This window comes from Cyrtonyx montezumae, unplaced genomic scaffold (assembly GCF_038088225.1).
Source record: "Cyrtonyx montezumae isolate F1298 unplaced genomic scaffold, pur_monq_1.0 scaffold_2, whole genome shotgun sequence".
NCBI classification, from domain to species: Eukaryota; Metazoa; Chordata; class Aves; order Galliformes; family Odontophoridae; genus Cyrtonyx; species Cyrtonyx montezumae.
In genome coordinates, this window is record NW_027071936.1 from 44803070 (window position 1) to 44817289 (window position 14220).

The window sequence follows — 14220 nt, forward strand, 5'->3', positions numbered from 1 at the left end:
GTGCTTAGCAATGACAAAAATTTGGCTGCTGTTTCCTCGCCAAATATCAGAAAACAGACTAGCAGCCAGCTGGTATCATGGGTGAAAGGGGAAAAAAAAAAAGTTAATTGTCATAGCTTCTGTGCAGCAGCCCCTTAGGATGTGCCTCTTTTCTATCAAAAGCTCAATCGATGACTGGAAACTGGAACGTATTTCCAGAATATGAAATGACTTTCTTCCTCAAAAGTATTCCTGGCAGGTAATAACTTCGTGTTGCATGTCTGGACAAGTTTCTTTACAGTGCCATTTGTTTTTGAGAGCAGCTTTCCCTCCCCGGTAACATACGTAACTAAGCGCCACTCCTCATGCATCAGCCAGCCTTGCTTCTTCTGCCAACCTCCTTATCCAGTTTAGAAACTTGCTGGGAAGGAGTCAGTTATAGGAAAAAAACACTGGTAAAAGTTTCCTAATGCATTTGCTGGTTTGGTTTTACTGAAATTTAAATAGTGAGAGGGTGACGTTTGCTTTAAGTATATGATTAAAGATAGAGCTCCAGGCCACAGCCATGATGAGTAAAGAAATTAAAGTTATGAATGAGAACTCTTTGGGAACAAACCTGAATGGGGCTTGGCTGTTTTAAGTGTGCCTGGGAAGGCAGGTTGCCACAGAGAATAATGACCTATGTGCTTCCTTCCAAACTCCCTGCAGATCATTTAACCTATGTAAGTCCTCTTGATTTACCTACACTTAATCAGTGCAGCTGTGTAATTACTTTAATTGCTCATTTGTCCTGAGGTATGATAACAATGAGTAACTACCAAGATGGTTTCATATCAGCATTTAAAGGCCCTAATTTCGTTGATGATGTATTGCCTTTAAGGTTTTCTTTGTTTGAGTCGTTAACCATTCTAACATCTTTCCAAAAACTTCAGATTACTTTAAAAAATAGCCTTCATTTTGCTGCCTGGAAAACCTGAAAATTCACTGAAATACTGTCCATGAATCATGAGCCCAACAAAAAAATCCCTAATATTCAGCTTTGGTTTTCTTTCCCTACTTTAGATGGGAAGGCATTTCATCTGCCTACTCATCTTTTTCCACAAAATCCTTGTCTTCTGGCAGCTAATATTATCATCAGTGTTAAATGTTCCTTGCTGATGCTTTCTGTGCAACAAAAGTGTGAAAATAGCACATCTGAACAAATTGAGTCACTCTGTAAGAGATAATCAAAACCTTTTGTCTCCTCATGCTCTTCCCTCCATCAGCAGCAGAGCACTGCGGACTTTTTAGTTAAAGATAATTTCACGCTTGGCTTTTGTAGAAGAGTACAGAATTTTCTTTCCTATCAGAAAAAAATCAGAAGTCAAAGCTACTTAAAGAAGGACATGGTCAAGCCAGATTCACATGAACTGCAGGGACCTCAGCCAGGTCTCCTCCATCTTGAATCTGTGTGTGTGCATAGGCTGTGCTACTGAAACCAATTTTATTGCTGATTGTAAATGTGAATTATTCTCCTTTTTCCTCATGCTTACAAAACACCGATCATTTAATATGTAATCCATGTATAATATATGATAAGAAAAACGTTATCATAATTTCAGTAAAAATTAAACTTTTTCCAAATCATTTATTAAATATGAACACTTTCAAAAATAATACCTGTTCCAGGAAAAGTTTTTATACAAAAGATAATCAATAATTTACTTTGTAACATTGTATAGATCTTGTACACCATGAAAATAAGCATTAACTTGGATTTTCTGACCTTGTAAGAAAATAGTATTATTTTTCTAGTAGTTGTTATTTATACATAAAAGTAGACCACCAGATCCAGTAGGAAATACAGAATTCCTGCTTCTTCCAATCAAGGATTTAGAAATAAGGTCTAGGTGATTGGTACAATTACTACTTCCTCCTATATTTATGTCAATTATGAACCTGTTGCAGTGGAAAAGTAAGGTACTTGCAATTTAGAAATAACTTCAAGCAGATATTCCTAGAGCCACTTCTCAGGTTTTGATAGCTTCTAAATCCTCACTAAAATAGAAGAAAATTCATTAACAAATGAGATGTTTCATGAACATCTTTCAGAAAGGAAGTACATGGCTTTGGCATCAAGATCAAACTTAGCACAAGACAAAGACATGCGCAAGCTGTTGCACAGTAGGAACCATTTTGTTCCTACAGATAGACTGTGAGCTTTCTCTTCAGAGAACGAAGTTACCCAAAGCACAAAAATTTACTCTGTGCACATTATACAGCCTACTTGATGAAGAGGTTCTGCTTGGCATATAAATCTCAGCTGATCAAAAGTTGTTTTTAATGAATCCAGCTCTCTTGCTTATTGCTCTGGCAAGCATCCTCTAGCAAGAGTTCTTCACCCTGAACATCCCAAGATGTGGAAAATATTCCTTTCTTGCTAAAATTCTCCAACAGGAGATGCTGCATAAAGAATAGACAAACTTGTTCGCTGCTTGACGTACTATAACCACCAGGTTTCTGTCCCTCATGTCAAGTATTGAACATTTTAATTAATTAATACCAACAACTTGTATAAAGAGGAGTGGCTCACAGTTAACTCCATCTATAGACAGTTTTCCAGAGGATAGCAGTGACCAAGTCTAGTAGATACAGGTGAGTCTGTAATTCGTGATAGTGGAATGAGGAACTATCACTTGAGAGTTTCACTGACTGAATAAAACATTGTCTTCCCCGTATATCACAGCTGGGTCTTCCATGCTTTCCAGTAAAGTGTGAGAGCTTTCATACTCGCAGTGTGGCCGTGATGATTCTTTTGCAACACTGGACATCAACTGACTCCAGGTGATATCAGTATTTTTGAAAGCATGTAATAGAAAAATTCCTATAATTATGCTGCAGAATCCGCTAAGGGTCCCAATGATGTCATCCAGGTCCATACTACTCCATTCCTTGAACAGGATGATGGAGCATGTCATCACCGTCATGGTGAAACACACATAATAAATAGGTGTCACTAGAGATGTGTTAAATGTGTCCAGTGCTTTGTTGAGATAATTGATCTGGGTGCTGACTGAGAACAGTAGGATTCCCAGCAAAATATAAACCAGGGGATGCCGATAAACTGGTTTCCTCTCCAGCATTTCTTTTATGGCAATGCCCAGGCCTTTGGCAGATGAGACAGAGAAGGCACCAATGAATGAGCAAATTAAAATGTAGATCAGTATATTTGTTGGACCTCTCCGTGGAGCCACAAGAAAAATCAGCACAAGGGAAACAGACATTAGAAGAACAGCAAATGCAACAAACGCTGTATGAAAGAGGAAAGATGAAATGTCAGACTATGTTCAAACACATGCTAAAAGTTGTTTAACTTCCCTAATGTATCTCTAAGAACTGAAGCACAAGTTCATTGCATTAAAATAAACACAAAATACATGCTTTGTATTTAAAATGCCAGCTCTATGTTTAATTTTTGATTGTATGAGCTTTTAAATTATGACCTGACTTGTGAACTAACTTGAACTTAGCTCATTTTGTCCTATTCTACACTCGCTTATGTGAAATACTTCCAGTTCTCAAACACACATTCTCTTTGAAGTGTACCTAGGGCTACCATCAAGGTTACTTGATTGAATTAGTATGAACACCTGTTTACATAGAGCAAGGTAGTAATTGGGACTTAGAATTGAACAGCAATTCAAATGAAATAAGTTAAGAAGTGGTTGAAAGTAACCTTATTTAAAGCTGTGATTTATTTTAAGAGGAGATAACTTGGTTTGTAGTGCCTTAGAACTTCTCGATAGGTTGGAAGGCAGGAAGAATCAGTGTATTATTTCTTATTTGAATAATCTGCAATAAGCCATGTAAGATGAACTCCTTTTAAGCCTGCATCCATGGGAAATATGGTATGTATGCAGAAGCCATATGTGCTCATGAACGTGTTAGGGGTTTCTGAGCTTCTGGCACAATCAGCGCAAGAAAGTTCTGCAGCCAGGACATTCTGATTAGATATCCTGATTCACTCACTCACCAATAGATCTAATGAAATGAGAACACATCACAAGCTGTCATGTGTCTGACATGATATACAGCAGGTTAAGTCTACAGACCTGGATCTTGCAGTTTTATTTCCATCTCATCCAGTGAGGTAACCTCTTCCTCCTCCGGGGCATGAATAACCATGACTGTAGAACCCAAAACACTTATAAGACAGCCCAACTTGCCATGAATATTCAACTTCTCCTTTAAAAAGTAGGATGACAATATAGCACTGTTTGACAAAACAGAAATAAAAGGTTCAGATCCACCAGCCATGTGAGAATCTGTGATATATGAGTAATTCAAAGAATTTGGATATGTGGAAAACATGCCTGAAACAACTAAATTGCAAGGAGTTTTGCACAACGAAGATCAATCAGGAGTTTTAGGGGAATTCAGCAACCAAGAACAGATCCCTCCAGATCGCATATAGTCTGAATTCCTTAAGGAGCTGCTCATTGCCTGAGTCAGAAGAATGGGCTGCATACACAGAGTCCTCTGACACCTACAGCTGATCATGTGAACTTTTATTTCCTTATAAAATGATTTAAATGACTCAATTTGCCATTAGAACTAACACAAGCAAATTTAGGTAACAGCTTATCACCGTCTCTCACTGAGCTCTTGAGTGGGTTTAAGATTTAACCTAAGGATAACATGACCCAAACAAGGCAACCAGAGTGCCCATGATCAAGAGTTATGCACAACCTTAGGTGTAGCCACGTGCAAACAGAGATATTCACAAACAGTTTTTCAACCTGTTGATCAAATTTCACTTATTTTTTGCACTGATGTTAAGTTCTCACAAGACTTCTGTTGGAAAACTGCCACCTGCATGAAAGGAGGGGCAACAGCCAGCCAGGTGATTAGTGTGAATCTGCCAAAAATGCATACTAAATGTGTCTCAATATAAAATTATACTCCTGTTGCAAAAAAATGTTTTTGAAAGCATTTTAAGGGGGGAATACTATATTTTCTTCTAACGTTTTTCACTACTGAAAAACAGGATAAGGTTTCTTCTAGGAAAACGTCATCTCTCTAGGAGGAAATAAGTTTCAGCCTTCTAACACTGTGCATGAGCAGTATACCAGGTATACACTGATAAGAAACACATATAAAATATGTGGAAGGCTGCTGCCTGTATTAATCTTTGAAACAAGACTTCATTCCCTCTACCCAGGAAATTAATTTCTAAATAATTAAGGGATCTTTCCATTGAGGAACAACAAACCTTTTTTATCTGCATTTGCCCTTTAGTTTTTTTATTAAAAGTATCTACTTTTAACCAAAGACATTATTTTTCCCTCAGACAGTGAATGATCAGTTTGCTTACAGTTTGCACTGACCTTATGAGAACACTCAGTGCACCCAAAGGGGTAATTAAGGTTGCTGGTGCAAAGGCATAGGCAGCAAAGTTTGCAGCTTCTCCTAGTCCCACTGCAGAAAAAAGAACATTTTGGATGAGGTTGAGGAGAGGGAATAAAAGAAATACTATTATAAATATTTTGTAAGACAGATCTAGTAGCAAATATAAAACAAAATCTTTTTTCCCCTACACTAAATAAGTAAATCTTGCTTCCAAAGTATCTGCATATCCTCTTCCGGACACGATGGAAATAAGGACTGGAGAAAGTTATATACATAACTAAGTACTATATGCACCCTAAGTACTGTGTACTGCAGTATGACTACAGTCTGCACTGGCTACAGCTTCCTGCAAGGAACAGTGGCAATGCACAGGAACTGGACATAATCAACCACATTGCTTCAGATTAGATGCTAAAGAAGAGGCTGTTGTTCTGCAAAGAACACCAAAGAGCAAACAAAATATTTGAGATATCAGAATGGTTTCAGTCATAAAAATGATTGTAAAGACAGTTCTTTTAACTGAGGTGAGTAAAAAAGCAGAGAATTAATCTGTTAAAAATGAGCTGGTTTATGTAGCATTTATCTATATTGGGAGATAAAGGGTGACTTACTTGAAAGTAGTCCAGCCCACCAAAGCCATTCCTTCAAATAAGAATATCCACCCTGTCCTGGAAGTGGGGAAAAAAATCTCACCTTAGAAGAGAGAAATCACTTTATTTTAACAAATGAAAAAAAGCACAGCTTCACATTTGGATCAAGTCATATAGAGTACTGAAACATCATGTTATCTGGATGTGATGTGAATATTTGTCTGAATGACTCCCAGCTTTATTAATCACTCTGCTGCTTTGTGACTTGTATTTGTGAGAAATGGTTTTGACTAATACACACAGAGGGAAAGTGTCAAGAAAAAGTGAAGTGTCAACTTATTAAGATTCTCAATGAGCTTAAGAAAAGTGCCTTCCCATGTCAGATTCATTATATTCCTACACAAAGAACTGCCTTTTGATTCTGCTTATTATTTAAATTGAAAGAAATTACAAATAAAAATGTCACTGCATGCATTATTTTTTCTCGCACAAAATATAAGTAAATTGTGCATTCAGTTACATGATTTCTTCAAGTACCCAGTTCTCTGGAATAACAGGTTTAGCAATAAATGTAACAAACAAATAACTCCTAATACAATAACTCCTGTACATGTAAATACCATAAACGGAGCTATTAGATCAGTCTGAAGAGGTTTTTAAAGCTCTTGACATGTTTCTAGTTCTGCATCTGCTGCCATCAATGGAAGATTGGTTGTACTAACTTTAGAAATTCTTGTAATAAGTACTTATTCTATAGCTCATTGCACTTTTTGCTTTTAAAAGTGAAGGAGATCTAATGATCATTTCATGACTTCCCATCTCAAAGGAGGAAGAAAAGAAAAAAAGAAAAAGAAAAGAGAGAAAGATTTTTTGAAGACTGGGAGAAAGAGAGACCTGTATTTGGTGTCTGACCGCTGTCAGGGAAGAGTTGTATATCAGTGCTAGCATGATTGGTAATTAATTCATCAAACCATGCCCAGCCAGGATCGCTGATTACCAGCACGGGGGGCTCCTATAGTGGCTAGCTTCAGAAGGCCCTTCTTCTTTAGGATGAAGCTGGAACCAATGAAGATGCTGGAACTGACTGCCAGAGCCAGGCCAATTGGGTACCGGCTTCCCAATGGTGTAGAAGGCCTCAGGCTCGTCTCATTGAAAGTCCCGTCCATAGCGGTGAGGGGAGAAGGAAGGATTTGGCCCCACTGTAGGCCTGGCCCCAGACCTGGCAGGTGTGATGGCATAAGCCCAAGCCCAGCACCTGAAGGAAGAAGCAGGGAGAGCCATTTACTGCCAGGCACAGCTCCAAAGGAGCCTGACCCTGCGCTGCTCACTCCTTTCCATGTCCTCCCGGAACACTGTCCCTTCTGACCCTGCAGATATCTCCTGGAGTGCCAGCACAAAATCCACACAACATATGCAGTTCTGTCCCAAGACCACCACACATTCCTGTAATTCACAGGAACATGCCTTTCTTTACATATAGATTTTCTCATTACATAGGCTCAGTCAAGTAATTATAACAATACCAAGGAATGTAGAAATCAAATATTACTCTCAGAGTACAATTCAACTTGAAATACTAAAAAGCTAACCTGAAACCTCAAAATAAAAGTATTCCTCTGTTTTGAGCAGAGACCACACCCCCAGAACACAAACCTACAGCCAAATCCATGAAAAAGATAAAGAACAAAAGGAGGAATTATTTTGCACAGGAGAGCAGCAGAGGGACAGCAATGCTACAGCAGAGCATACAGCAGTTTAGACAGAAGCTTCAGTTTTTCATTATTAAAGCACACAAACAGTGTGGATCATACAACAAGGCTGAAACAGCTTTTAAGGACAACCTTTTTTGGAAAGAAAGCTTTTATTGCTAAGATATGAATCAGCAGTTATATAGTTTAACAGAGGTACAGAAGCTTAGTCCATTGTAATTCACAGAACGGGTTGGATGCAACAAATAATCTGTGCTTCCTCTGTAATTAAGTGACACATGAAGGAATCGTCCTGCTAAATGGCATCATCAGCAATACCCTTTTTCTTTTTTTCCATTGAAAAAAAAAAATTCGGATATTTGATAGAAAAGGATGTGTCTCTTCCTACCTAAGCTATAGAAGTATTAGTGTTGTGTCAGAAGTACTTCATTGCACGATTAACAATTAGTAACCTTGGATAAATCACCTAATACTGCTTAGGAAGGAAAATGTAAAACATAGAAAGAATTAAAAATGGCATCATGTTTGACAGCATATCTTTATTTGCAGCTGAGAGTGCTGACACCAACATTAAAAGATACCACTATGTTCTTCTGCCTGACAGCAAACTTGAGTGGTTCTTGACTTCAGCATGCCCAGCTGAGCATGTCCCTATAGATTTGATCCCATGGATCATGAAGACTCAAGAGCAAACCTATTCAATTTATTTTGTCATAGAGTGAGTTGAATATGTTTTACGAAAGGTGTTAGCTGCTCTGCAGCAAATATTTGTAGATGAACAAGAAAGAGAACAGAAAATCAGGTACATGACACAGAAGAAAGTACGGTAAAAGGATGTGATTTTGAGCCATGTAACTTCAATCAAACTGGTTGAATTGGTCTACTTAGATTATAGAAATGAGAGTTTCCCTGACAGTTTGAGTTATATCAGTAAAAAACACACCTAGTGGCAGGTTAGGGTTGGCATATTTTGACAGACAGAATTTCCCACACAGCTGTTTATGGATGTGTTGTCCATTGCATACAGCACAAATGCAACATGACCTGAATAGGTCACCTGTCCCTGCATGTGGCCAGATCACCTTTGTGGAATGTGGGGTTTCCTAAACATCTGCAATGTGGACAGAGCTACTCCTCTGCTGAGCATCCAGAAATCCCAGTAAGGTGTATGGATTTTTAACTGTCACCTGGCAAAAAAATAAAAATGAAAATAAGAAGTGTATCCAGGAAAACTTGGATATATGGCTAGCTGCTCCCATACAGTCTCTATAGATTCTACAAAAAATTCTCCAGGAAAGGAGAATCCACAAATATTACAGTGTTTTAGCCATCTGCAAAGTAACATGGTTTTGGTTTTATTTGTTAGAGGTACCTAGATCACAGGAAAAGCTGCATAGTAAGTAGCATTCAAAAAGAGAAAGAGAAAAGGAATAAAGCATTAAGTGGATTGCTTAACTTCTTACAATGATGCTAAACAGGACTGGTGATGGCTGTAACACCGCTTGGTCACAGCAGGCCTTGTGTGGAGAGGCAGCAGCAGCTATGGCCTTTAATTAAAAGAAAGCACAAAAACTCTTCGTAAATATGGTATTTCATCTACCCAGGGTTGTAAAATGTGTATTTGTGCCAGTGTGTTAGGTTTCTACAGGGAAGAAAAAAACAGTCTTCTCACTCTATTTGTGAACGGTAGACTCATATACCTGTAGAAGAATGGCAGCTTATTCCCTTCTTCACAACGCTACCACTCACTTTTACAGTTTTCTGCTCCCCATCAGATTGTATGACACTCAGTAATGAAAATTTCAACATGACATCTGCAGAACGTCACCGAGTGACTGCCACAGGATGATTGTCTGTTTTCTGAAACCCAGTCTTTGCTCACATTTAAAAAGAGACACTGGATCCTTGATGTGTCCCCTCTACCAGCTGAGAAGTGTCACTTTGAGCAGCTATGACCTCTGTTTATTATGCTGAGGCTGAGATGATTTTCTATTTTTAAGAAGCAGTTTCTTCCACTTGCATAAGGAATGATGGTATTCTTCAGTTCAAAGAATGCAGGGAGAGGTAGCAAAAGGAGGCTGATGCAGGAGCTATGGTGGGTTTGTGGCCCATTACAAATGGTCTAAGGGTTTTCTGGAAGGGCCACAGGAGTCAATGGGCTCCCAATGAAGGCAGCTCACACAGCAGCTGGTTTCTGTAGCTAAGCTGGTTTCTCCTCCCCACTCCCAAATGTCAACATGAAACTGTCACCAGGGCCGCTCCTTCATTAACAAATGCTGGGAGCTCTGACTCAAGGCTGATAGCTACAGGAAACCATCCAAAGGTGGAGGTGGCCAAGATTTCACCTCTGCCTGTTTTCCTGGTAAGGTGTCTCCTCAGCCACCTGAATACCATCTGACAACAAGGGGTGGACAGGCAGGGGTCAGCCACACTGCTCGTACCCAGCATAATTTTGTGCAGCGTTGCAGCCCCACAGAAGGCAGAGACTGCTGTGTCCCGCAGGCTGGTAGCGACAGCCTCACCCCTTCCTAAGCATGCTGCTCCCACCTTATCCCAGGAGCCATTTGCTTCCATTAGATGCATCACTGTCCGCTTTCGCTGCACTCCCAGGCCAGGTCACGCTGGCAGGAGCCGTGCCTAATAGGTGCACACCTTTCCCACTCGGGAGGGGCCAGCCCGCCCCTACAAAACCCCTGACCGTCGGGGTCTAAATCTTCCCGACATACCCGCACTCACATCAACACGCACACACTCACACACAAAAAAAGACAAAAGCGAGTTTACAGCTACAAAGCCGCTCCTGAAAGACAAGCACCCAAACTGCTATCACTATTTCATCAGTCCGAAGCTCCTTGCCCCCCCGCTCACACCACCCACAGCCGCGGCAGGAGCCCTCGCAGCACCACACCCCCCGACCAACACCTGCGTGACGTCACGGCGGAGTAAAGCAGCCGTCATCGCAGCAGCCCCGTCCTGGGGGGAGAGATGTTCATGGCAGCAGAGCTTGCTGCTTCCGAGCCGCGTCCTGTTCAGAGCTCCGTGTAACGCCGCGCAATCTCCGCGCAGCACCGAGCGATCGCGCCCCGCCGTTGCCCCGCGCCTGCGGGCGCACCGTGCCGGCTCCGCAGCGGGCGGGAGGTTGGTGCGACTCCGCCCGGCCCTTGCCCGGCCCGCGTCCGTCCCGCCCCGAGGGAGGCGGCCCGTGGGATGTCCCGCGTGCAGCGTCCGTCGTTTCCGAGCGCAGGGTCTCTCGTGGGGATTGGCGCCTGCCCGTCCCGCTGCTGCGTCTGGCGGGTTTCTGCTACGGCAGTGCGTCTTCGCAGCCCAGAAAACCGACCGTAACCTGGGCTGCGGCAGCAGGTCGAGGGAGACGATCCTGCCTCACTTACTGTAAGAGAGGTAGTGGAAGTAGTTGCCCAGAGAGATGGTTTAGTGAGACATGGTTTAGTGAGAGCTATTGGTGATGGGTGAATAGTTGGACTGGATGATCTTACAGCTCGTTTCCAGCCTTGGTGATTCTGTGATTCTGTGATGGTGGAAGTCCTGTCCCTGAAGACATTCAAAGTCAGGCTGAACGGGGCTCTGAGCATCTGACTGAGCTTTAGGTGCCCATATCCATTGCAGAGGAGTTGGGCTAGATACTCTTCAAGGGTCCCTCCCAACTCAAATGATTTGATGACTCTCTAACTTAAAACTTTGTTCCTGTTCACTTATGGGAGAAGAGGTGAGCGTTTTGAGCATGCAGCTACACAAAGCATCTGACGTGCTGCCCATGCTGTTCTTTGCTCCTTGTCCCAGAGCCATAGGCAGGCTCTGCAGAATGAGGGCGGATTCTGGTGCTGTTTGCCCAGAGGTGGCTGAACAGAAGCAATTAGGCTTATTACCCAATCAGTAGTTTTAAGGCAGAAGATGGAGCCCTTGTTTTTAGCATGGCTATATGAAATATATTTACACAATGTATGGCTTGACCCATTCTGCGCTAACTTAGAGGTGTTCCATTGCTATCTGGGATAAGAGGGACCTGAAGCAGGCACAGGACTCACAAGCTGGAGGCAAGCTGAGCTGCAAATAGGGCACAACTCCAGAGTATGGCAGGGACTTGCTGTTGGGTTGCAGCCATGCTTTGCAGCACTGCCCCTAAGTCAGTGATCCCTGGTATTGCAAAGTTTATTAATGCTGGTGCAAGCTGGTGAAACATGGTTGCAGAACAACTCAGACTTCTCTGCCTTGATCACACAGTACTGGGGTTAGACTGAGAGATCTATTTGCATGTTAGTCTGATTTTTTTCTTCTGCATTTCTTTTTTAATATAAGCAGCGCTGTGCCCTAAAATAAAGGGAATGCTGCATTTCTTCATGTGCATTTAAGGACCTCTCCTCTTTGTCTTTACAATGTCTACACTGCTGTAGGAAATTCTATGGAACGTGGCCTGAACCGTGTTCAGGCTGTGTTGTAGAAATAGTGTGATTTCTCAGCTTTATTCACAGCAGTGTTTCTAAAACAGATTACTGCTACAAAAGATCAACACTTTAAAATGCTATTTGAAACAGTTATATTGACAACTTAAAGCATAATTTGAAAATGTGAGAACAAACTTCCATCTTCTCATACAACATTAGCATGCCATGCATTGAGCAGATACTCATCTTCTGCTCCTATATTTACTCTGAGCCCTCTCAGATCAGTCAGCTTGGATAGTTCACACCTCTGGCTCTGTCACAATGTGTCATGTTCCCAGATTCTTTCACAGCAACTGAAACACACAGTGTTGATCATGCAAGCAGCTCAGCTGATGGCTCTGCAGAGATCTCACTGAGGTTGTAGTGTTCACTGCGGCCCCCAGAACAAGAATACTGAGAAAAAATGTGGTTAGTACTTCTGTCAGTATATTTCTCTACCAACCAACTCCTTCAGGAGGTGATGGGTGTTGAAGTATTTTTAATTAAGGTATAAATATTTAATCTGAAATATTATTTCTTTGTTGAAATATAAATTGTATCATAGAATCATAGAATGGCTTGGGCTGGAAGTGAGCTTAAAGCCCACCCAGTTCCAACCCCCTGGAGTGGGCTGGTCTGCCCCTCACCAGCTCAGGGTGCCCAGGGCTCCAACCAACCTGCTCTTGAGCACTTCCAGGTATGAGACACCCACAGTCTCTCTGGGCAGCCTGTGCCAGTGCCTCATTGCCCTCACAGTGAAGAATTTCTTCTTGAAGTCTAATCTAAATCTCCCCTCTTACAGTTTTAAGCCATTACCTCTTGTTCTATCAACATTAAACTATGTAAAAAGTTTGTCTCCATCCTCCTTCAAGTACTAGAAGCCTGCAGCGAGGTCTTCTGGAGCATTCTCCACACTGAACAAGCCCAGTTCCCTCAATATTTCTTCATAGAAGAGATGCTTCAGACCTCTGAGCATCTTTGTGACCTCCTCTGGTCCAGCAAGTCTGCATCTTTTTTGTGCTGGGTCTCCAGACAGACACAGTATTCCAGGTGGGACCTCACGAGGACAAAATAGAGGGAGACAATCTCCTTCCACTCCCTGCTGGCCACCCTTCTGATGCAGCCCATGATACTTTGGACATCTGGGCTACAAGTGTACACATATATATATATATACATACACACCCACACTTCTTTAAATAGCTCATATTTCTTGTTTTTAAATCTGCAGTGTCAAAGCACAATAAAAACTCTTTTCTGAGAAAAAATAAAAAACCTAAAAATACCCCCCAAAACCAACAGCTAACAATCCAAGACAACAGACTTGCCATCTGTAGCATAACTACAAAAGTGGGTTCACATGTATATATTTCATTAATAATTTATAGTACTCCACATATTCAACAAGTTTCAAAGAACTTGGAGGCAATTCTGGAAGAAAGAAAGTACATAAAAATCATTTATCAAGTACATTAAAATTCATTTATGCATTTATATGAATTATAAAAATTCATTTATCATTTATCAATTCATTTATTCATTTACCAAGTGGTGGTATATTTTTCTTTATTTTGTATGATGTGTGAAGGTCACCCGGGTAAGAAATTAAAGTCTTGATATACAATCTTATCACGTGAGATAAAGAGGGAAAATATGTGAGTTCACCCTTCAAAAAGGCACTTGACTGATTTAGAGCAATGCCTGCAGCATCAGCTAATAGAAATAAATCAGAGCAGCTCCTCTTATGCAGATGGAACTCTGCCATCTACATCTAAGCAAAGATGTCCTTTTGTGTAAGATCTGTGTGTATCAACAGTCAAAGCAGTTCTGTGGCAGTTTGCATTTTTCCAAAAGAAAATAAAGAAAAATGTTATGAAATGCTGTTATTTTTGTACTGTTTTCCATTGGAAAACGCAGAAGAAAGTTGTGTTAAAATTCTGTAACTTATGCAATGAATGATTTTGCTGAAACTGACTGCCAAGCAAACTGATCTTAATTTTTAGTTTTCAATTAAAAAAAAAACAGTCTGAAGACAATTATATAATTTTACATTTATAAGTAAAATTGTCAAATTTTACATTTTTAAGTAAAATTGTCATCAGAAACCTTTTCCTG

The 14220-nt window shown here is 40.8% G+C and overlaps 1 protein-coding gene across 1 annotated transcript; it reads right to left on the reverse strand.

Annotated features, from left to right (window-relative positions):
- Positions 1–1543: 1543 nt before the first annotated feature.
- Positions 1544–10774, reverse strand: NIPAL1 (NIPA like domain containing 1). The gene is given in 7 exon segments (XM_065737062.1): positions 1544–3268; positions 4071–4231; positions 5346–5436; positions 5979–6035; positions 6955–7143; positions 7146–7212; positions 10589–10774. Coding segments are annotated over 7 exon segments (1206 nt in total). The 5' UTR covers positions 10625–10774; the 3' UTR covers positions 1544–2663.
- Between the last annotated feature and the right edge of the window lie 3446 nt (positions 10775–14220).